Genomic DNA, 26,144 nt, shown 5'->3' on the forward strand with positions numbered 1-26,144 from the left:
GTACAGGACAGACCACGCTCAGGTCGACCAAGGGCGACAACTCAAGCCCAGGATCGATTTATCCGTACCTTGGCCTTGAGAAATCGTGTCATCACAGCAAATCAGATCAGCGCTCGTCTTCAGACACTGGTGTGAGAGTGAGTGGCCAGACGATTCGGAATCGACTGCATAGGCGTCACCTTCGCGCCCGACGTCCTCGCGTGATCCCTTGTTTGAGAGATCATCACATTCAGGCAAGACGTCGTTGGTGTAGGGATCGTCAACACTGGGATAATCGACGCTGGAGCAATGTGATGTTTTCAGATGAGTCAAGGTTCACTGTTGATTTTTTGGACAGACGTAGGAGGGTGTGGCGTCGTCGAAACGAGCGCTTCCAAGACGTTAACGTCATCAGACATGATCGATCTGGGGGTGGTTCTGTTATGGTGTGGGGAGGCATCACTGTTGCTGGAAGAACGGCTTTACATGTTGTTGCAGGGCGTTTTACAGGCCAGTACTACCGGGACAACATCTTGGCAGTCCATGTTGTGCCGTTCGCACGACGTCATGGCCGCCGTTTCATCTTCCAGGATGACAACGCAAGATGTCACAGGGCCAGGATCGTTACAGGTTACCTCCAACAACAGAACATCACCACATTACCTTGGCCAGCACTGAGTCCCGACCTCTCCCCCATCGAGCATGTCTGGGACATGCTTGGACAGAGGTTACGTCAACGCCAACAACGTCCTGCCAATGTCCAAGAACTTGCTGCTGCGTTGCAACAGGAATGGGACAATCTGGACCAAAATGACCTTAGACGTCTCATTAGGAGTATGCCACGTCGGATCAATGCTTGTTTGGCAAACAGAGGAGGATTTACCCGTTACTGACTTGGTTGTGATGCTGTGGTAACTTTGCTGTTTGACCCCGGGTATCATTTTACCCTTATAATGGTCAGTCTGTGCCTTACTTAGTCTAACGATCATTTGGAATAAATCGATGAATGTGAACTTCATTTCATTTTGTCATTTGTTTCTTCGTCAGTTTCATTAGGTGACTTTAATAACACTTAAAAATCAAATATCCCCTACTTTTTTTGAATAGTATATGTGAATTATACATTATACTCGGAAATAATAGTGAACATTGCTGTGGCGAATACATTAAACTCACTCTGTACTAGTTATATTGTAGTGATCTGTTGAATTACAGTACTTTAGAAATCCATGTAGTAGTGAATTATAATGAATCAAATCAATCATATTGAAAGAGTGGAATTATAATTAACCATTAAATACTGTATGTAGCAGTGACCTGTATTTTATGCTTCCATGTCATAGAAGAATACCACTGAAATAAAGACTGGTGTCCGTACGCTATAAACTATCTCGTATCAAAATGGCTGAAAGTACAGACAAACTAATCTGTAGTATCTGTTTAAACGAATTTAAACAACCAAAATTAATCGACTGTCAACATGCCTTCTGTTTGACGTGTCTAGAAGATTATGTTAACAAGGTGTCTACAGACAATTGCTTTCCCTGTCCATTATGTTGTCATTATGTCTCCGTTCCTGGGGGTGGCGTGGGTGAATTCCCCGCTAATTTAGATATAGCAGAGAGGCCAGTTTGTAAAATGGAAATTCCACCGTGTGATGTATGTAAAACTGGTGTCATTTCTGAGTGCAGGTGTCAGGATTGTCAACAACATTTGAGTAATTCTTGTAAAACAATACATGATTCTTTAAGAGGGTGCCAAGATCACGTGCTCGTTAATATGGATGATGCTATTATAGATCCCAGCTCCGACGAATCAGATCTACATTTTAAAGATGTTTGTCCAAATCACTACGAGAAAGAAGTCAGATGTTATTGTAAAGGTTGCTCATTAGCTGTCTGTTCTGATTGTTTTGTGACCAGCCACAGTTCACATATATTCGTTGATTTGCATAGCGATGAAATCGACGCTCAAACTCGAAGGGAACTCAAAAGTTAAAAAGAAGAGTTAGGGGATCACATCAGTGAATTTGAAAAATACTGCGAATCTGTGGAAGAAGTTATAGCAGATATTAACAATTCAGCTAAAACGTCCTGCGAAGCTGTCGATAAACAAGTTGACAGAATTTGTTCCGTAGCTACAGAATTTGGTGAAGAATTCAAGTTCAGATTGAAACATCCCGTACTGACGAAACCCAAAAGCTGACGAAACATCTTGGCGAAATAAAAATATTAATTGATGAATTAAAAGCCAGTGTCAAATATTCAGTAGATGTTTTAGACGATAAATCTATTGTCCAAGTTTTAAACAGAATACAGACAGTTGAAGAAGAAAAGGAAGAAACCCAACCGAAAAAGCTGGTTATGCCTGATGTAAAATACACGTGTTTTGAAGAAGGGGTGATCGATGAAACCATTTTATTAAAACATCTAGGAACTGTAGAGATTCAAGAGGAGTCAACTTTTACGAGTAGTTTTAACTTGGCTGATTTGGAACACAATAAAAGGAGATGTATTTACGGTACGGATTACCACATCACGGGACAGGGGTGGTATTTAGGTGTAGAAAAAAAAGTAAGCAAGTTGAAAAATTCAACTTTAGGAGTTTGTTTGTACTGGAGAAAGACACACAACACAAACTGCACTGCACAATTTAAGCTGACGTTGATGAATACAAATAGTTCCAAAGCAGTAATGCGTAATACTAACCATACTTACGCACCAACAGGATTACCAGGTTGGGGATTCACATCGTTTATAGACTGGGAGATGCTTAAAGATGAACAAAATGGTTACTTGGACCAAAATAACAACTTCAGAATTAAAGTAACTGTTAGAGTTACAAGAGTAGATAAAAATAATGATGACGACGATACTGATGATGATGACTAGGTTGGGCACTATCAACAGACGACTCACATTTGAATAACACTAGACCTAAACCAAACAAATTACACCCGCACTACACTGGTATTACCAAACTAAAGTGAGTTGACTCGCACAGTCGCTGTAAATGCTGGATAACAATAGATTTGGTATCTTTTTTGAAAACATTTCCAAAATACCAAACAGCAGAAATTTATATCAGAATCTAGCATAACTGCGTCGAAAATAGAAAGAGATAGAGAGAAATAGGGTTTAACGTCCACGCGACACAAACTAGGTCATTTCGGGACTAACACATGGTTCAATTTTATTATCTAATTAGCTGAGTAAATTAGGATTGTTTAAAAGGATAGGGACGTATTTCTGGTGGGCAGAGGCTGGGGAGCCCCCCCCCCCTCTCGCCACTGTTTAGGAGCGAATTTTATATACCGGTATGTATAGTCAAATTTGCGCAAAATATACAAATGGTAATTTCCCTTGCATTCGAAAAAATATAAACAGGTACAAGAACATAAAAAAATGAAAAATCGTATTTTGCGTTTTAAAAATATTAAGCACATTCAACACAACTTTAAGCCAGTCGTTGAATTCAGAACTCGGGTATTCTAGTCATCCAGAATGCTAAAATTTCCATCACATACAGTACCCACTGAAAACGTTAGTTGTGAGATGCGGAAATTTAATTCATGTACAGTTCTCACTGTAAACGTTATCCCTTTAATTAATGAGTATAAAATTATTAAAAAAAAAAACAACAGGCATAAAATACACAAATATCAGGAATCGTAACTTCCACTCTGGGAATGCTACCCTATTTACAACAGCGTTTCTGTAAATAGCAAATCGTAGTCGTGTTCGTCGTATTGCAGTATTTTAATTTTTGACAATTTATGGTTTTGATTTATTTTTATTGGAATAATTCATATTTTGGCACAAACTATGTGATGCACTGACCTCTAATCCTAAGGACGGAGGACCTGACAAGAATAGCTGTCTAGTGGTTCGGATGGGACGAAAAACCGAGGTCCCGTACACATTGGCGTGCAAGTTAAAGATCCCTTGACAGTTGCAAAATTTCGATATAAGAGTAGGCCCCTACCCGGGCAAAATGTTTCTCATGGCACACTGTATGACGTATGCCCGTCTTCATTAGCCAAGTTTAGGAGCAGAACAGTAAGACGTTAAACCCCATTTCATTTGATTTTTTTTAAAGAGGTAATACATGTAATTCAGTTAATAACAACAGCTAAATTCCTACATTTGCTTCACATCCGGAATCTATGAATCGAGGTTACGGGTAATGTTAGGTTCCCTGTAACACGAAATCATGATTTTAAAGGAGCTAAATTGCTATTATTTGGCACCTAGAAATGGACTCAAATGGGTAGCAACTATGTATATAATAATGTAATATGAATGTATATAAAATTGATTTACATTCAACCGTTTTTGTTTTTACTGTAATTTCTAATTAGTTATGTTCGGAGACATACAAGAAGAATTGAATGTCAGACTTTGGCGTCTTGTTATTCCAGCCTACACCCGTAGTATTCTCGTTCATCGAATCGCTTCACTCAACTAGCGCTTGAAAGCATTCTGGCACATGATTCTTGTGCCAATTTTTCATTTTGTCTTAAATATTGGATACCAGAAGCCAAGCTTTTGACGGTAAGATAACAACATTAATGTTGATTTAAACTGACCAATATGTCGTGTTTTTTTGAGTTATAGAATTGCCTCCTTTAAATGATACCTATCGATAGAGACTAGTTCACGACAATGCGGATCACTCATAAAATAGTTTTTACCAAAGATGGACAATAATTGACTTAATCAATGCTATGGGGTTTGGGTAAGGCGGGTATTTATATAGGAACTTCAATAAAATGAACCACAATACCCTAGAAAATGTATATTTAAGAAATGTAAAACTTTGAAGCCTACTCTCTGTATTGGGAATCATGACATAGGGGATACACGGCGATGATTTAAGAGCTTACAGAAATTGTGCAAAAAACGTACGATGTTGCCATTAACAAAGACTAATGATGAGTTCAGAAATAGATTCAGCGGATAAAATCAACATGATAGTTCCTGTCTTTAACTCTGTCATTCATCTTAACAAGCTGATAAATTAGCTCTCAATACACCTACAACTCAACCTGTTTCTAAATTCACATCACATCCACTTTAAATTGATCAATTAAGCCAAGTGTACAAGAATCGCAGACATTTTAAAGGGATATTTCCACTTTCAAACAAAAAGATCCATGGTAAAATCAACACAAATAAGGTCATATCAGGACTAACATGGTTCAATTTTATTTCAATCATTTGCTTGTGCGTAGTGGTCTTTAACAATGAATTTTGTTCTTGTGGGGCCATTGGCCCAACCAGTGTTGTTTAATATATGATAATAATCTAATCAGACGCAGATTTAGAGACCCCCCCCCCCCCGAAGCCAAGTCAGTACCCCTAGTCCTAAATTACATATTACCTGAAGACTCAGATACACAGTTACATAATCAGGGCAGGTAAGCACCCCCTGAGTTACATAAATATTATACGTAGTTGTCTGAATTTTTTTCGCGCCTACAGCGCTCGATTCCATTGTATCATCATTCTTCTACTCCTGATCTGTGGCCTTGTACTTTATATAAGCAATACAATCTATGTTTAACCGGGGCGCCCGGGCAGTGTTATAGCTAGTATTTTGTTGACATTCATTGTAGGGTGAGATTGCGGATGGCGCCATACGTTTGGACCGCCTCGCCACCCCGCACGCCCAATATTTACAGATTCTAGATCCGCTACTGAATCCAATCTAGATAGTCGCTTAATATAAGACAATGACCTAATCTAGATGGTCGTTTACTATATGATAATAACCTAAATATTCGTTTACAATATTATGATAATGCGCTAAATAGGTTATCTTGTGATTTATTTGCATAACACAATAATGCATTACCGTAATTCAATACAGTAATAGTAGCCCTCTTAACTATTTAACGACAGCCTGGATAACCTAGTATATTTTCCTTGAACTTAAGCATTACCGAGAATAAGGGCGTTTCATTTATATAAATGATTAACTACTTAACGACAGCCTGGATAACCTAGTATATCTTCCTTGAACTTAAGCATTACCGAGAATAAGGGCGTGTCATTTATATAAATGATTTCTCAGAAGTATGTATTAAAATTTATGGCATAAAGGGCCACATATGTACTCAGTTGATCAAGTGTGCATTGTATAGTGTTTAAAAGTGGAAATAACAGAAAACTACTGGGAAAATTGGATACTGTACACAAGGAATAACTATATACATGAATGTAATGCACTGAACACTCTGATATTCTCTGCATTACAGAGTACTGTACCAGGGGAAGAATAGTGGCCTATATTGTCAAAAATCGTATTGGGGGTTACAGTGAGGTATATTGTATCAAAATGTCAGAAAGAATAGACAAAATAATCTGCAGTATTTGTTTAAACGATTTTAAACAACCGAAATTAATCGACTGTCAACATTCCTTCTGTTTGGCATGTCTAGAAGATTATATCAGCAAGACCTCGACTAACAATCGGTTCTCTTGTCCATTGTGCCGTCAATATGTGAAGGTACCTGAAGGTGGTGTAGGTGAATTCCCTGCTAATTCAGATATAGGAGACATGTTAATTTGTATAAATCAAATCCCTCCATGTGATGTATGTACAACTGGTGTTAATGCTAAGGTTAGGTGCCAGGACTGTCAACAACATTTGTGTAGTTCTTGTAAAGAAACACACGATTCTTTTAAAGGTTGTCTAGATCATGTAGCTGTAAATGTGGATGATGTTACTGTGAATCCATGTTCAGATCCACATTCTAAGGATGTTTGTCCAAATCACCAAGGAAGAGAAGCCAGATGTTATTGTAAAGATTGTTCAATAGCTGTTTGCTCTGATTGTTTTGTGACTAGCCATATTTCCCACAAATTCATTGACTTACAGGATAGGGACAATGTAGATAAATTCAGAGAAGAATTGAGAAGTTTAAAAGACGTTTTAGGGGGCCGAATAAGTGAATTTGAAAAATATTGCGAATCTATAGAAAAGGTTATAGCAGATATTAACAACTCAGCTAAAACATCTTGCGAAACTGTTGATAAACAAGTTGAACAAATCTGTAGCGAAATTAAAGAACTTGGTGAGGAGGTCAAAAGTCAGATTGAGAAATCCCGTGCTGAAGAAACCGGAATGCTGTTGCAGATTCTTGGAGAAATGAAAACATCAGTTGGTGATTTAAACACCAGTGTAAAATCTTCAGCAGATGTTTTAAACGATAAATCAATTCTTCAGGTAATCAACAGAATTCCGCAAGTTCAAGATGAAAAAGAAAAGAGCTATTTGAGAAAGTTGGATATGCCGGGTGTAAAATACACGTATTTTGAGAAAGGGGTGATTGATAAAACCATTATATTAAAACAACTAGGAACTATAGAGATTCAAGAGGAAACGAGCTTTACGAGTACTTTTAACTTGGCTGATTTGGAAGACTTAGACATGGAAGTTGTTTATGGTACTGATTACCTCACCAGTGGACAGCCGTGGTATTTAGGTGTACAAAAAGAAAGCGAGGAATATAATTCAACTTTAGGAGTTTATTTGCACTGGCAAAAAACATACAACAAAAGCTGTTCTGCACAATGTAAGTTCACATTGGTGAATATAACTAGTGCTAAGACAGTAATGCGTAATATGAAGCATACTTATAGAGCGAAAGCAATGTTTGGTTGGGGATGGGATTCGTTTATAGACTGGAACCAGCTGATAGATGAACAAAATGGTTACCTGGACCAAAATAACAACTTCATAATTAAAACAACTATTAGGGTAACCAAATTAGGTGATGATGATGATGATGATGATGACGATGATGAAGACGACGATGATGATGATACTTATGATGATGATGACTAGTATACATGTTTTTGGTATCTTTTCTGAAAACATTTCCCAAATGCCAAAGAGCACAAAATTATGTAATATTGTATCAGAAGATAGCATAACTGCGTCGGAAATAGCAAGAAATGTCTGCTAATCCTGCTTTTGGGTCGTTTTATGTTCTATTACATCATTAAATATTGTAACGATGTTATATTGAATATTTTCAACTGACAATGTCTTTTTTACGGTTGCACATTTCGATCAGTTACATGTAGGTTTATTACTACCACTAGAGTAATTATCCTCTAAATAGCGGAGTAAATTAAGGTTGTTTAAATGAATAGGGACGTATTTCTGCTGATAGAAATATAAACCTATATAAGCGAATTAAAAGCCTGGCCCGTCGTACTTGCATGTACGACAATACCAGCGCCCATAAATTTTACATATGTGACAGAAGAGATACCATATAAAATTTTTAAAATACTGAACATTAGGTTGATCCATAAACTCGATTCATAGATTTTACTTGTGTGGTTATATTGATTAAATATGTATATATTGATTAAATTATATATATAATTTTGAAATAAATATATTTTTTATGATCGACCCCTACCTCGATTCATGGATGATTGGAACAATAGCGGATCTAAAAGCTACGAAAAGGAGGGGGCGGTTCCAAATCTAGGGCGCCATCCCCCCCCCCCCTTCACAATAAATATCAACATAGATCGCATCGTCTATATAGTTAGACACTTTTATGCAAGTAAATATAGCGAAAAACCTGGAGAGGGATATGCCCCACACCACATACACCCCCGAGAATATTTTGAAAATTTGAGTTTAATATCCTGGCATTTGATGTCATTGCTCAGAGCAAATTCTTGTTAACTAGAGGACAGAAATGGGACAGAATCGCGAGACATATGCCTGAAAATTCTGCCCGTTTTGTGACAGTTGACAGAACATTCGTACAATCTGTCGCTCGACGCAGTGGTACTGCTAACTTGGCGGTTCACTATAACTGGGAATATGATAGAGATGATATAGTATAAGACCACAGCGGAGTGGAATAAAGATGACAGAATAGAATCGAGCGCCGTAGGCAAAGTCTGAGGCGGGGGAGGGGGGCTGTTGCCGTGGACCCCCCACCCCGCCACGCCACAGATTAGGGGCGAATTTTATATATGTATGGTCAGAATTGCACAAAATAATCAAGTGGTATTCGAAAAATATAAACCAGTGCAACAAAATATACAGATGTACTTAACAAAAATGGGTTAATTATGTCAACTCCTGAAAATGAGAAGTGTTATATTAAGCACACCATGTCTCGTTCAAGACATTAAGCGCGACTTTAAATTCGTTGTTGAATTCAGAATTAAGGCATTCTAATCATCCCCAGAATGCTAAAATTTCATTTCAGTACCCACTGAAAACGTTAATTGTGGAATTCAGAAACTGGGGATTCTAGTCACCCGGAATGCTAAAATTCCATTCATGAGCATAAAATTATGAAGACCAGGCATAAAATACACAAATATCAGTACTCATAACTTTCACTCGAGGTTACGGGTAAAATGCAAGAAGAGTCAGAATTGAATGACAATCTTTGATCTCCGGTCACTCATACATCGAGTCGCTTCATACAACTGGTGCTCGATTTGTGTGCCAATTTTAAAATTTTAACCCTGGTCTTCAATATTGGATATCAGAAGCCCAAAAATACATTTTGAAAAATTTAAAATTAGAATCCCACTCTCGTGTTGGAAATCGTGTTCACGCCAATGTCATGTGGTATAGAGGATACACAGGGAACTGTGCAAGAACGTACCATGTTGATATTAACAGAAAACCGGAGAAAACCCTACTCCTTGTCACGTACAACCCGGGAATCGAAACCACGCTAGTTGACCCAATGAAAGACCTTATGATACAACGCGCACATGATAACCATTCGGCCGTTCGCCCCACCCCCCATTAACAAAGAGTTCAGAAATAGATTTTTTGCGGACAAAATCAGCGAGAGCGAGGTAGTTCCTGTCTTTAACTACTCTGTCATCCATCTTACTCGTCACAATTTGATAAATTAGCTCTCAATACACTTCCTATAATATGCTTCTAACTTGTTCTAAATTCACAACACACCCCTTTAAATTGCTGGGGAAGGTTGGAGAAGGGTGGTAACAAGCATTCTATACAATAAAAATGAGACATTCACTATTTCAATTCTTTTGGTTTAAACTGAGATAATACTAGCCTGTTAACTTTGTGAGATAAATATACGCTACAAATCACAATTGACACTATGCAAAATGTCTCGGAGGAGACCCCTAATAAATCCTTTGTCATAGTACGAGGTAATGGTATTAACGGAGTCAGGGATAGAACAGTCCCCAAAACAAATCTCTCAAAGTTTGTTCTCGTGTGGCCATTTGTCCATACAGTGTCAGTAGTTACAACGGCTCGAGCCCTTTGTTTAATAAAAATGATTATGTAGTGGATTATGCAAAGCTCCGTCTATTTCAGATTTAAACGGTATCCTGTTAACCAATTTAGCGTACCGGGCGCTTCAATTATAATTTAGCGCAATTAATTATGTCATGGCAAACGTTAAGCCCAGTAGTTTAGAAAATGTGTTTTAATGTATGAAAATACGCTAATCCAGATGGTCGTTTAATAATCTAATCTAAATGGTCGTTTACTATATGATAATGCGCTAAATAGGTTTTGCTTTGCATAACACTATAATGCATTATCGTTAGGTAATACAATAATAGTAGCCTACTTAGCTACAGCCTGGATAACCTAGTTTATTTTTCTTGCACATAAGAATTACCAACAATATTGGCGTTTCGTTCATATAAATGCTTTCTTAAAAGTATGTTTTATAACTTAAGGCATAAAGGGCAACGTATAAGTAAATATATACACGGTTGTTGATTGTATAGTGAATGGTATTCACTATTCCGCTGTGTGAATATCAGTAAACTACTTGGATTATTACATGTGACAATACACTGTACTTTAGGAATAACGTTGAACTATATACATGTATGTAGTGCACTGAACATTGTGCTTTTCTCTGCATTACTGAGTACTGTACCAGGGGAATATAGTGAATTATATTGTATAAAATCGTATTGGGGGGTTACAGTGAAATATATCGTATCAAAATGGCAGAAAGAATAGATAAAATGATATGTAGTATTTGTTTAAACGAATTTAAACAACCGAAACTAATCGACTGTCAACATTCCTTCTGCTTGGCATGTCTAGAAGATTATATCAACAGGGTCTCGACATGCAATCGGTTTCCATGTCCATTGTGCCGTCAATATGTGAAGGTACCCGAAGGTGGTATAGGTGAATTCCCTGCTACTTCTGGTATAGGAGAGATATTAATACGTATAAATGAAATTCCACCATGTGATGTATGTAAAACTTGTGTAAATTCTAAATTTAGGTGTCAGGACTGTCAAAAACATTTGTGCAGTTCTTGCAAAGAAACACATGATTCTTTTAAAGGATGTCGAGATCATGTAGTTGTAAATATGGATGATGTTATTGTGAATCCATGCTCAGATCAACAGTCTAAGGACGTTTGTCTAAATCACCAAGGAAGAGAAGCCAGATGTTATTGTAAAGATTGTTCAATAGCTGTTTGCTCTGATTGTTTTGTGACTAGCCATATTTCCCACAAATTCATTGACTTGCAGGATAGGGACAACGTAGATAAATTCAGAGAAAAATTGAGAAGTTTAAAAGACGTTTTAGGGGGTCGAATAAATGAATTTGAAAAATATTGCGAATCTATAGAAAAAGTTATAGCAGATATTAACAACTCAGCTAAAACCTCTTGCGAAACTGTTGATAAACAAGTTGAACAAATCTGTTGTGAAATTAAAGAACTTGGAGAGGAGGTCAAATGTCAGATTGGGAAATCCCGTGTTGAAGAAACCGGAAAGCTGCTGCAGATTCTTGGAGAAATGAAAACATCAATTGGTGATTTAAACGCCAGTGTAAAATCTTCAGCAGATGTTTTAAACGATAAATCTATTGTTCAGGTAATCAACAGAATTCCGCGAGTTCAAGATGAACAAGAAAAGAGCTGTTTGAGAAAGTTGGATATTCCGGGTGTAAAATACACGTATTTTGAAAAAAGAGTGATTGGTCAAAATTTTCTCAACTTGTCCCATTTTTTAACCAGTTAAATTCTCTTGACTTGACTCTTGACGACACTATGATAATACGTTAATTAATAATATGACGATATCATAATTGCATAGGTTGATGGTTATAAATTACTTGCAGGCCGGGGTTTGACAAAGATTATAATCAGATATGCCACTCAATCGCATTTTTCAAAATTGTCCCGTGGGAGAGCCCCCCCCCCCCCCGTCCGGGCTCCGCGGTCAGTAAAAGGGGCCGCTCCGACACGGGAGCCCGGGCTGGTTCCCGGCCCCAATCCTCCCCTGGACTGAATACCATATACAATATTAAAAAATAAAAATCTTTGAAATGGTTGATTCGTGACCTCGAGTTATAGAGTCTACATTTGTGATAGAGGTTAAATAGATTCCAAATAAATAGATTTATAGATTTGGAAATAAACTTTTGATATGGTTGATCCGTAACGTAGATTCGTGGATGCCTGAAATGATCACTTGCGAATTGTCAACTCCTTAAATGCAAAATGGTATTTTATATTTTAGAAATGTAACGCATACTCTACCCCATACAAGAATTGTGGAATTCGGACACATGGTATTCTAGTTATGTGGAATTGAAAAGTTCCCTCATATACCGTACCTACTGATAACGTTTAATGAATGAGTGTACTAGACATACAATACACAAGAATCAATTTTGATTGGCTAAGCACTGAAATCAATCTAATATTATGCAATCAAATTACTAAAATTTGGATTTTATCTTAGTTAAAATTTCGTGAAACAGGCCCCAGAAAGGTAAAGGGGTTTACGGTACTGTTTACCATATCAACGGACATGGGTGGTATTTATGGGTTAGAAAACAAAAGAAAGATGATAATTCAACTTTAGGAGTTGGTTTGTACTGGAGAATGACACACGACACAAACTGTTCTGTACAGGTTATGTGCACACTGATAAATAATACTGATGGTCAGTCCATAACTTTTAATACTAACCGGACGTTCAACCAACAAACGCCCAATTGGGATGTTCCATCGTATTTAGATTGGAAGACGCTTACGGATGCACGGTATGGTTTCTTAGACCAAAATTACAACTTCCGAATAAAAGCAACTGTTAAAGTTACCAAAGTAGGGGCCACATTTGATGATGGTGATGAAGATGAATTCTACACAGATGGTTTAATACCGTATTCATATAATGAGGATATATTGCCAACAAATGATGAATTTACACCGTGTTTACTTGATGAGAACATATTGCCATCATATTGTCCGCCTAGATGTATTGTGGATGACGATTTTATACCCTATCCATATGACGAGGACAGACTCCTATCCGAAGACGAATTTATATTCAATTCAGATGGCACAACGTAGAAGATTTCACGCAATACGCAGATGACGAAGATGTTAACAAATTAGTAAAATTCACGCTGTCAAATTATTTCAGCGATGATGATGAATCGGTACCATCGTAAATGTGACATAATATGATTTGTTATTGCATCAATGTTAATAGCGCCAATTTACATCATATCATACCGGAAGCTAGCATACCTTCTGTCAGAAATAGTGAAATCCGTCTACTTATCGTGGTGGGGTGTGATCGTAAAATTAACTTACACGATTTAATTATATTAAAATCATTTTGGCAAAATATCTGTATATATATTTCTTTTTTTTTATCAAAATATGGTTAATTTCTACGTGATTTTATTTCAACAAAATATTGTATTATGTCATTAAATGGTGTACTGATATTATATTAAATTGTTTCAATGGCATTTAGTAATTGAACTTGGGTACATAGGTGCAATTTTATGGACTACAATAACTGCTTGTTACTAGAGAAGCATATTGTCGAATCGTCGCTCAGTACTAAAGCACTAAATAATAATTGTAGTCCATACCAGTGATGGTATTATGTGGTTCTCTTTCGCCCGAAATGTCTTTATTAAGATTAGAATGTTTTAGTTTCATTAAGCCTTCTTACACTATCGAAGGATTACCTACTAAACATTAAGATGGATTGGGGTTAGCTACCTTACGGTTTGGTAGTGCGGCAACTGGTTCGATTGTTTATTATCATTATTATTAGTCACATTTAGAGCACAGAGACCATTTATATGGAATATAATTACTGGCTAGAATGCATATGGCGCGACGTTTTGACAGGTGTTCTCATAGCATTTTTAGCGATAATAGAATACACGCCGCGCCATATTCATAATAAACCAGTTGTATTGTGTTTATTATGACATTAATTATAGTCACACTGTGTGACACGAACTTGTGGCATGGTGTCATAATAACAGATGTTGACACTGCCCCCCCCCCCGTTTGTGGTGGCCAAGAAAGTTCATCGGACCTCTCCGACATGGTTCACGCTTGTGAGTGGTCCAGTACGGAATGTGTGGTAAGGGACAACGTATGATAGCTCTGATGGGACGAAAAACCGAGGTCCCGTTTACACTTCGGCGTGCACATAAAATAACTCTTTGTCATTTCGAATTTGATATAAGAGTAAGTTGTTGAGCCACTGTCCGGACAAAATTTATCTCATGCACACTGTAGGAGACAATCATATGCCCGTCTTCATTAGCCAAGTCGGACCAGAACAGAAGGTCATTAAAGCCCATATGTATCCATTTGTTTTATAACCAATGTAAGCGACATCAGTTGAGGATGTATCTGGGATTTACGTATGTGTTTTAAATTTTCATCGTTGGTTTAAAATAGTTGATTGGGGTTGGTCGGTCTAGTGGTCTATGGGTGCGCTTTGGTTTGTCGTCGTGTCAAATGGTACGGTTTCGATCTTACACTTGTACGTGAGAAGGGGGGGTCGCCTGCCAAATATCGTGGGTTTATGCAGGTCCTCCGATTTATCCCCACTGCTAAAGACCCCTACGTCCATGCGAGTCTCGAAATCACTTACACTTTATGTCAAATGTCATTTACTCAAAAAAATACTGAAAATATCTGCTTCGTCTTTGAATGTTAGAAAACATTGGAAAACAGGTTACCGTAAGTCAATGGACTCTGGGGACCGTATGGGCTAGTATCTCTATAAGTAGTGTTGGAGTTTATATTAACCGATGTAATTATTGATAACATGGATTGTAGCAAGTCGTTAATGTATTAATGGTTGTGCAGATATCTCGAGGGAGGTTTATGTCGAGATAAGGTGTCGGAACTATGCAAGTGGGATTATACAAACATAGTGAATCGTGTAGCGTCTTATGAATGTAAAACTGAATTATTCTACCTTGGCTCACAAGAAGAAGAGAACGAGCCTTTGCTAAATAAGCTTGCTTATGCAGACATTAATTTGCTGTATGCGTAGCGCCCTGGTTAACAAGACACTCTATAATGCAATATAAAAATGATAGAACTTACAAGTTAGTGCTGGAAGTCGGGGTTGGAATTAGAAGATTTAGGTTTGATTGTTTAACTGGTTATATCATAATTACTGTCCTCTTCAAGTTCAACCTTTTATCCACACCACCTAAATTTAAAGTAATTCGAAAACCCACTCCCAGTCTTTCAAATGAAATGGGGTTTAAGGTCCTTCAGTTCTGCTCCTATTGGGCTAATGAAGACGGGCATACGCCATGCAGTATGGTATGAGAGACATTTTACCTGGACATCGGCGCTAGGGCCTACTCTTATTTCGAATTCCAACTGTCAAGGACTCATTCACGTCCCATCCGAACGACTATACGTTGTACCTTGCCAGGACATCCGTTCCACATCACTGACAAGGGGAAAATCCCGATGAACTTTCTTGATCAACGCAGGAATCGAACACGGGGCCTGCAGGTTAGTGAGCCAGCGTACTACACAGTGAGCCACCGTGGCCCCGTCTTTCAAACAGATAGGAGATAAGAGTCATCTGAATAAATTTCAATGAAAGATTTCGTATTTCCAATTTTCGGCACTGTGAGATCTGTTTTGGTTAAGTCGGAAAGAGAAAATTGAATTGGTGTCTGTTGTAGGATTTTATCACCTCGGTTCACTACCAGGGAGGGTTGAATTACCTATCATGATGCTATTATACGCCATAAACGAGTTACAAGTCTCGATCATTCAGTATATAACAATCTGGTTTGGGTTACTTCATCAACTGTTGGTATAAAGTTGATGTTATATTACTATATAATCGAGACTAACTTCATCCCAAAAGGTTGAAAGGTTGATAACATCAGTGGACAGTGCAAAGAATTCAAAGGTGATGATAGGTCATGCATTTCATTTGCCTTAGCTACAGACCCCAACACATTTTTATCTGATGACTACCTAGACGCTTTAAAGATATGCTCGATTTGATTGTGATTGGTGTCAAATCATTGATTGATTACTTTTGGCACCATGCGCATTTGGCATACGAAACTATCGGTTAGATAGGACGGCGGATAACCGAGTCTAGGCTAGGTGTTCGCTATGTCACATTAGAGAAGAACTTCCTGACACCTTTTGAATAATGGACAGAAGACGATTTGATATAAACATTTTATTCAAACAACCGTTGTGTCACGTGATGTGTGCGTTCTTACTGGGTCACGGGGTACAGTTGAATACAGCAGTAAACCGGCATCAACTTGACGCGCTTGTCTGCGACATATCAACGCATACAACGGACACCTGTCTGGCGCATTGATTTCGCACACGTTTTTGATGTCTTTTCTAAAGTTGGAATTAAACCATCCATAAATCACCGGATTAACACTAACAGACGTAAAAGAAACAAGTAAACATGAAGCGTGTATAAGTGGAAAGTTTGTTTGTTTAAAAATGTTATGATTCGTGTCAGCTATGATATTTAATAATGTTAACGGTAACCAAGTCACCACGAACGATGCCGCCATGCTCGTTAGCAACATCACATTCTTTCGATGACGTAACAGTTTCTTTCGTATTCTGCGCATGTCCATTTGGCAGGCTTCACGTGAATTTATTCTAAACTTAAGTGATTGACAGATAAGGATGTGTAATGTTACTATGGCAACGACTGGTGATAAATATTGAATGACAAGAACCATAACGGTATATAAGGTAAGAAACAACTGAGACATCCACCTTTCTGTGCATATATTATACAGAATGACCTCTTCTAGTCCATATATGGCATCAATTTCATGAGTCAAAAATAGCGGAAATGACAGCACTAACGAGACGAACCATATTCCTGATATAATAAAACACGCCCCCTTCCGGTTGTTTGTTTTTGAGGACGTATACATAATAGATTTATATCTATCCACTGCTAGGGCTAAAATACTTAACGTCGACACAAAAACATATGTACTCTGAACGGCGGGTACTATTTTACACCAAATCACCCCAAACGTCCAGTTTTTAAAGATAATCCGCACAACCACAAATGGCTGACAAAGCACAATAGTAAGGATATCAGAAATGGCTAGGTTAAGAATGTACCAATTACGGCTTGATTGAGCGAATCCGCGACGACAAATAATCCAACACAGAACCAGATTAGCAATAGACCCTAAAATCATAACAATGGAGAAACTTATTATGAGATACAGTTCCTGATCCGCAGGGAACCAATGGTCTAACTCCTGATATTCTAAGGCCACATTCAGGAAGTCGTCTAAACTGTAATTAGAAAACGTCGTAGCGCTTTCTGTTACCGTATGTTTCGGCTCACTCGTGACAGATAAATTAAACTTTTCCATAGGTCACTCTAAAATGCCATTCACCAGTTTCACTACATTATAAATTGACTATTAGTTCTATTTTAATTTGTGCGCTAAATGGATATACGTAACACAACTTTAATTGAAACTAACTCATAACGCAGCCACATCGTTGTATTTACGTAATATTGTTATCTGGGTATAAAACACACCTAATCATTTCTGACCATACAAGTGTCACGGCGGTAGTGGTTCTTTAAAAAAGGGTTATTTGAACTACGCCATTTTCGTAATGTAAACAGTTTTTATTAATACCGTTTTTTTAAAACGTAACTTTGCCTTCCTCTCAGATCAATTATGGAGTCGTGTTTCGTTATTGTTATTGGCAGTCTATCGTAAGTCGAGTAATTGATCACAAGACAATGTTAATGTTCAAAATGATATACTGAACACAATCGACTTTAAACATAAACACGCGCTACTTATGACCCTTGAGTACATAATTTAGTCTGAGATTCGCGATTTTGTAGGATATATTTCAGTCAGATTTCTCTAACCTGCTCTTCTAAAGATCAAGATGGCGGTCAACCAATATGTACAGCCCAACCAAAGATTTTTTGTCGTTTCAATATGTCCGAATAGCTTCTCATCCGATGAAACCAGTGTCAACTAACACAGCCGCAACACAGTTATTTTTTGTAGAATATATTTTTGGAAAACTAACACGTACGAATTGTTGTGTCTAGCTGCGTACCTGTATCATTAGCTCTGTCTGTATTTTGTTGTACAGTTATCCTTCACTGTTACTTATAAGAAAGTCACTCGAAGCTATCTAAATGACTTTTTCCTGGTGGCTCTTCTTCTTTTTTGTAGCTTAGTCGATTTCAATTCATCTGGTTAACGCGAACCTTTACCAGTTTTAATTCTGTCTGTATTAGCCTCACGCCAACCTGAAATGAATAAAGATTATTGCAAGTAAGAATATACGCAATATATAGGGTGACCCATGTACTCACAGAAATACAGTCCACCGCTGATAGTTCGAGACTACCACTGAAGCGTGCACATTCGCCGTGCCGAGACCAACTTTCTGACAGTATGATACTATAAATAGCCATGGCACGTGCAATTCTCTACAAATCTATCAACTATTACAGCCGTAAAAAATTTATTGTTGACGATTTTGAATAGCAGTTAAATTAAGCTTCTTGGTTATTACAGCAGATCGCTTTATCATTAACTGTACCGTTAAGAGCGGTATCTTTTGGTTTAGTACAAATAATATCTCTGAATCACTCGGGTTAGGCAGGAACATGATACTAGCAGTAGTTTCATTTTACTTTTACAAGCTTCTTAAAACGATTGTTGAGCTACCTAACGAGCTTATTTCTAAATTCAATTTCTTGTTCTAGCTTTCTGATACGTTTCGTAAAAAAGTAGTCTTGATTATCCCGACCTGTCAATCAGACGTAGAATGGTCGATAGACTGGTTAAGCGAGACTAATTTCAAAACAAGGGCACGTAACCTATCTTTTACTCAAAAGTGTCTGGATGTTATGGACGACTCTTGGAACCAGTTTTCAGTCTATTATTTATACATGATTAATGGTCATAGCTAATTAAGTACAACATGATCGTTTATTTAGTGACTATAATTGTGTGAAACTGATTTGAGGCTTGGCATATATATAAATATTGTGGCGTAATTGTCGAGATATATGGAGATATTTATTTATGGTGGGTCACCCTACAATATATCACTGGGATATTTCTTACGTTTAAATGGTTTTAAAGCCCACGCCACACCCCTAAGTTATTTGGAGAATGGCACAAATTATTCGCACATGGCTTCATGCGGTGGAGAAAGACGGAGAACCTCTGCAAGTATCCCGGCTCGTGGAGTCAATCCCACAATCGAATGGGTGATGCACTAAGGTCCGCAATTCTGTGTGGTTCAAGAAAAGGACAATTTACATCTGATTCAAATATTACAAAGAGTAGATCAAACGACCCATTTGTGCTCACACAGAATGGATAACGTATAGTTGTTCGGGTGATAAGAACAATCAAGGTCCCGTGTACAAATTAGTGTGCACGTAAATACCCCTTGTTAGTTTTAAATCGATATAAGAGTAGACCGTAGCGCCTCGGTGTGGTGTATGCCCGGTTTCATTAGCCCAGTCGGAGCCGAAAAGTGGGACTTTAAACGCCAATTCATTTTTGAACGGTGTATTTCCGATTACATCGTCATCATCATCAGTTTCATTATTACGTTTACGCATTAGTTGTTTGTGATGAAAGACTTTATCTCGTTGACAGTTTAACATTCATTAACAGATCCTCTATTCAAATTAACTAATCAATGTTTAAAACGAAATATTACTTTCAAATTAAAGCATTTCGTTACAAATCTAATGACAAATCAATCTGTAGCATAGTATTGTAAAATAATATAAGCTGTAGTTTTTGTCTACTTTATATTCTGTTTTCAAAATACTTTTCATCAAAAATCGTTTATTTGTCTAGGCCAGTGAAACCCGATAATATATCAACGCCTGGTTTAGATATACAATTGGGTTACAACAATCGAAAATCTCACGCCAGTATTTCTGAAAGTGGGAAAATAATGGATTTCTGTCGGACATAAATCATTGGAAGCTTCTAGATTACTTACAGTTGTCGGTGTTTCTTAAAAAAAAGTTGGCTTTTAAATTGGGGGGGGGGATGGCCGAATGGTTAGCACGTGCGTGCTGTAACATAAGACCTGTCATTGAGTCAACTGGCGTGGTTTCGAATCCCCGGTTGTACGTGACAAGGAGTAGGGTCGCCTGTCCAACCTCATGGGTTTTCTCCGGGTCCTCCGGTTTCCTCCCACTGCTAAAGACCCCTACGCGCAAGCGAATTATTGAAATAAAAATTAAACCATATGTTAATCCCGAAATGACCTAGTTTGTGTCGAGTGGACGTTAAACCCCATTTCTCTCTCGCTCTCTCTCTCTCTCTCTCTCTCTTTAAATTGGGGGGGGGGGGGTCGATGGGTTTGTGGGGCATCTAATAAGTGTAATCTGTCAACTAAGCTGAGAGTAAAGATGATGTAAGTTATAAATGGCAAAAAACACTGAGTTCACATTACTCAAAACTGTTAAACGTACTAATTTTATAAGTTTAATCAAAAACAACAGAGAGAGAGAGAGAGAGAGAGAGAGAGATATCCTACTCCTTGTCACGTACAACCGGGTAATCGAAACAAGCCAATTGACTCAATGATAGACCTTATAATACAACGCGCACGCGCTACCCATTCGGTCACCCCCCCCCCACCACCACCACCACCAAATAAATTCCAACAAAAAAAACAGCGCTGCCATTTTCCACCAGTAGTTTAATCGTGGATTATTTGCCAATGTTACCCAACCCCAAACCCGTTTAACAATAGGTAGCGGTAAGGGTCTTGCACACAGCAACGTACTTTATTTAAGTTTTAATGTTACTCGTTCTCTTGTGTTTATGCATGCATTTTAAGAAAACCAGACAAATGAACTCAACACCCGGTTCAAGTGAGAAACTTAAAGGAAGTAAAACGCTAATATTTGGGACCTAGAAATTGACACAAGTGGGTCGCAACGCATATAATTAATGCAATATGAATGTATATGCACTGATTTACATTCAATCGTTTCCTTTTTTACTCTAATTTCAAATCAGTAATGTTCGGCGAAATACGCCAGAAATCTCAATCGAATGGCAATCTCTAGCGTCTGGTTATTCCAGTTTACGCCGATAATATCTGTTGCGCATGCTCTCTATATAAGAATTTGGCGTCACAATTTAACATGACTTGTGGAACATGTCTGGCCTCGTTCCTTTAGTCCCTTGTTATAAATGACACTGAAACGCATTGTGGTACACGAGTCGTGTACCAATCGCAAAATAATTATTGTGTCTTAAATATTGGATATCAGAAGCCCATCTTTTCTCGGTAAGGTCACAACATCAATGTTGATTTAAACTGACAAATAATCCATGTTTTCAATGTCGAAGACTTTGGATGATATTGAGTTAGAGACATAGCTACAGCAGTACATATTACAGATTTAAAATGCTCCATGCATTAGAAAATAAAAAGATGTCGAAGTCTTTGGATGATATTGCTACTTTAAGCAACGGCCCTTAAACAACGATTTAAATGTTTATGATTACCTGTTCCCCGATTTTAAAGAATGTTAAAGAACAATGTGGCTAATGGCTCTACTTGAAGTTTACAGATCAACGTTTGGAAAGATCTCTGAAACTATCATTAATCAGACGATTTTTATATCAAAACCTGATATACACAAGTAAAATAATCCTCTGAAACGTGTGTCCTAAGCGGCAATCACCGCCTACTTCAAGTCGATTTTGAAGGATCTTCTTAAAGGATCGGAAAAACATGCGATGATCAATTTTAAGTGATTTGGGTTTCTAGATACATCAGGTATGTTGCTGATATTAGATCATGTTCACAATCTGCTGATTAGTGCTAAATGATAAGGCCAGCTCCATTTTTGGTCATAGGTCACGAGATGTAAACAGGGCTAGCGCTAATCCCAACCCAAACCTTGGCCATAGCCCCAATACTTACCCTAACCTAAAATCTCGCCAACAATCACGTGTCCTAACCTTATTTACATCTCAGCGACCTTGATAGAAATTGAGCTGGCCTTAACAAATAGATTTCGCACAATCAGCTTAGACTTCTACGAGCTACTAACCTTTTAACTTTGACACTATCGGGCTGTACAAACATTCTACTCAAATTAATCAGTGTTTGATTTTTATCTAATTATTATATTATTCAAACATTATTTCAATTAGTTTGCGAGTGATACTGTCACCGTCGTCATTGGCCATTTCGGCGCAGAAAAGTACACTGAAAAAAAACTTGTGTTGAAACAACACAAACTTGTGTTATTTTCAACACAAGTTAGGTGTCTCTATTTAACAACACAATCTTGTGTTAAATGTTGAAACAACACAAAACTTGTGTTAAATGTTGAAACAACACAAAACTTGTGTTAAATGTTGAAACAACACAAAACTTGTGTTAAATGTTGAAACAACACAAAACTTGTGTGAAAATCTACACATTATTTGTGTTGAAATTTCTGAAACTTGTTTGTGTTGAAATTTCTGAAACTTGTGTTGAAATTTCTGAAACTTGTGTTGAAATTTCTGAAACTCGTGTTGTTTCGTACAAACTTGTGTATAACAAAAACTTGTGTTGTATTTTACCAATTTATATCCAGTATAACAACCTTTCGAATGCAACCCCTTCCATTCGTTCTGTTTAAACTGTAATTATTGATAAATGACATAATAATTTTGTTTGTTAAATTATTATTTATTCAATAAATGATATGAAAAAATAAATTAATGCCTAATTAATACCAATACAGACATCTCGAAGGTTAATAAACAAAGTTAATTCCAATACTAATAAAATTGTGTTATACAATGAAAAAATACCCCCCCCCCCCCATTCCCAATTATTAAATAAAAAGTAGCTATTTAAATTGAAAAATAAAGCACCGAGACATTTGGAATATTAATCAAAAAAGTTAATTTCAATACTAATAAAATTGTGTTCAATAATAACAATATCCCCCCACCCCTCAAAAAAAGCTATTTAATTTTTTTTTTACAATTAACCTTAAAAAGAACTGAGAATATAATATATATGTTCACAATATCCCCACCCCATGGTCCCAAAACATACATTTTAAATATATCTAAATTTAATATCAACCAAACCAAGCACTAAAGACATTAATAATGCACTAAATTGAAATAATTTTAAGAAAAAATAGTCCCTTTAACAGATTAGGTATTCAAAATTTTCTACAGTATATAAATGGGAACTAATAGATAAAGCACAGGCAAATAATTATAGATAGATAAAATAAATATAGCATAAAAATCAAACAAAATGGAGAAAATTAAAAATTTGTAAAACAAAAATTGATTAATTAATAAAACCATTTTATATAAAAGAGGCATTAACATTCGAAATGTTCACTAAATGTTTAAAAATAAAGGTTGATTTCATCCTACAATAATACATTTTTATAATTATCGAATGTTACTATTAATTATTGATGATCCCTCTATATTATTTCAAATTTTCAGGCCAAATCTTTAGTGTTTAGGATTACACTGCATTCTATATAATGAAACAATATTAGAGATGGTTTGGTATTTGACATTAAAAACAAAAATGTGATTAAAAAGGCAATGGTGACATATAACTTTTGGGTTTTAACAATAAGATCTGTAAAAGAATTTGATGACTTTATATTCAGAATTTAGAGTTGTTTTCTTTCTTTGGTATTAATATTCACTAAATAGATATAATTCTCCAAGGATGTTCAAGTGATTATTATAAATACACTTATCGACAAATGGGGTTTTGATGTGGATTTAACTTGGTACACCAGTCATGGGTATAGAGTTGAAAAGAGCATAATTTAACACTATATTATATTATTTTGAGACTCATATGTATGACTACATGCGAATGCAAGAGGGGGGGGGGGTATTTTAGTCAGGTAGCATTATTGCTTACTCATGTACACCAAAAACACGTCATCTCGCCTAAACAGATGTTTTACGCCAAAACGCTTCAACTTGATTGATTGCCATGTTTTTGGTGTAGATTTATATCTTTTCTTGGGCGCCGAATCGAACTACGGCTTTTAAAATGTTCAAAAATCGACGTAAATTGATTTTTTCAACGATAGTTGGTATACAACGATGAGCCCATGAGTGAGTAGACTGTGGGAAAGTTACGACAACTCATTTCCAGGCGCCATTTTGGGTCCCAATTATGACGCCATAAAAGCTATGACGTCATGGCTTCATACAGGTTTACATACCAAAATTTGTTTTTTTCTTGCAGTATTAGGCGTTGAGGGATAATATAACGTTTTACCCTAAAAAAAAATGCAAAAGAAACCAATGCAGTTTGGTTCAGTGATAAATATATCAAACAAAATCATACCCAAAATCGGGGAATTTTCTGAGAGCGATATCTCGTAATCAGTGTGTTTTACTATTTACTCGTTGGATTATAAATGATTTCTTTTTAAATTCCTCAAACACAGAGTGGTTATGCAAGCGAAATGTGCCGAAAAATCGAATTTGACAAACGTCAAATTAAAAAAAAGAAGTATTTGTTATATGGTGCCGGGCGTTTCTTTCATAATGGCCGCCAAATTTGGTAATATTATTATTATTATTATTATTACAGCATATTTATAGCGCGCCCTTTCATAAAACATGTTCAGGGGCACTTTACAAAGTGACAATGTAATCATAAATAAACAACAAGATTATGGACATGTTAACAATTGTATACAGAGTCAGTTAAAAGCCTCATTAAATAAATGTGATTTAAGTTGTTTTTTTAAAAGAATATAGAGATGTAGAAGATCTTAAACTAAATGGTAGATTATCCCATAAAACAGGTGCTTGATAACTAAAAGAGACTAGTTGAATAGTTTTGGGCTTTAAAAATAGTTTATCTGATGTACGTAATATTCGACCATTATATCGTGGTTATGTACGCGAAATGTGCGGAAATCGAATTTGACAAACATCAATTAAAGAAATGTATTTTCCATGTGGTGCCGGGCATTTCTTTTAAAAGGGCTACCGAATTTGGTAATACATGTATAAGGCAATTTAACAAAAAAAACATAAATTTGGTAGACTAAAAGGGCATCTCTTAAGATACGTAAGATATGACTTTTGCAATGTCCTTTATATGGTTTTCGATGTCTCTGAATTTGAAGATAAATTTTGAAAATACAAAATAGCAGCAACACCAATTGGCGGATATTAAATTAATCGTCATTTTTCCTGTTGGATATTAGATAGTGTCTCTTAAGCATGATGTACACTGTAGTTCGATGTACCCTGTAGTTCAGATACAGTCTCCAAACCGTGTTTACACTGACTGTAGTTTGGGTGTAGTTCGTCAAATGAAGATGAATTTTACGATACAAAAAAATGAATATATTGTAAACGCGCTTTAAATATCTGGATGCGATAGACTTCGTGATAAAAAATTCAAGGTACATTATATCATTGGCAATAATAAGATCCAATTTTAGTTTTTAGTTACACACTGTTAACCACCAATAGATGTTTTAATGACAATAAATCATAAAATGTATTCAGCTCGACGTAAGACATAAATAGATACAGTTGGTTTAACTTGAATAGAAGTTTTAATTATCTATGCTGCATATATGCATATATCACCTTGCAGCTGAATCACATTACATATCTTTTTAGTTGATGTTCATATCGTCTTACGTATTTGTGAACATCAAGGTTAGTGCGACCCATTTGTGACAATTTCTAGTTCCCAAATATTAGCGATTTAGCTCCTTTAAAAGCGAATGCAAGTTAAATATGTTTAATCAGAGGCGGATTCAATGGGGGGCGCGAGGGGCGCCCCCCCCCCTAAT

The 26,144-nt window shown here is 36.7% G+C and overlaps 3 protein-coding genes across 3 annotated transcripts in view; 2 read left to right on the forward strand and 1 right to left on the reverse strand.

Moving 5' to 3' along the window:
• Positions 1-807: 807 nt before the first annotated feature.
• LOC126814414 (E3 ubiquitin-protein ligase TRIM56-like) lies at positions 808-4,249 on the forward strand. The gene has a single exon (XM_050539519.2). It carries the CDS (start codon positions 1,381-1,383, stop codon positions 1,975-1,977), a length of 597 nt encoding a protein of 198 aa, XP_050395476.1. The 5' UTR covers positions 808-1,380; the 3' UTR covers positions 1,978-4,249.
• A 1,839-nt stretch (positions 4,250-6,088) lies between these two features.
• On the forward strand, positions 6,089-8,306 carry LOC126814402 (E3 ubiquitin-protein ligase TRIM56-like). The gene has a single exon (XM_050539500.2). The coding sequence runs from the start codon at positions 6,319-6,321 to the stop codon at positions 7,828-7,830; it is 1,512 nt and encodes a 503-aa protein (XP_050395457.1). The 5' UTR covers positions 6,089-6,318; the 3' UTR covers positions 7,831-8,306.
• An 8,179-nt stretch (positions 8,307-16,485) lies between these two features.
• The window catches only part of LOC126814408 (neuropeptide Y receptor type 6-like), a 49,429-nt gene continuing 39,770 nt past the window's right edge, over positions 16,486-26,144 (reverse strand). Inside the window, exon 2 of the mRNA XM_050539511.1 lies at positions 16,486-18,584. Coding sequence (XP_050395468.1) covers positions 16,492-17,673 — 1,182 coding nt within the window. The 5' untranslated portion in view covers positions 17,674-18,584 and the 3' untranslated portion in view covers positions 16,486-16,491. The remainder of the gene's footprint in view (positions 18,585-26,144) is intronic.

Source organism: Patella vulgata, chromosome 3, assembly GCF_932274485.2.
Source record: "Patella vulgata chromosome 3, xgPatVulg1.2, whole genome shotgun sequence".
In the NCBI taxonomy this organism is placed as follows: Eukaryota; Metazoa; Mollusca; class Gastropoda; family Patellidae; genus Patella; species Patella vulgata.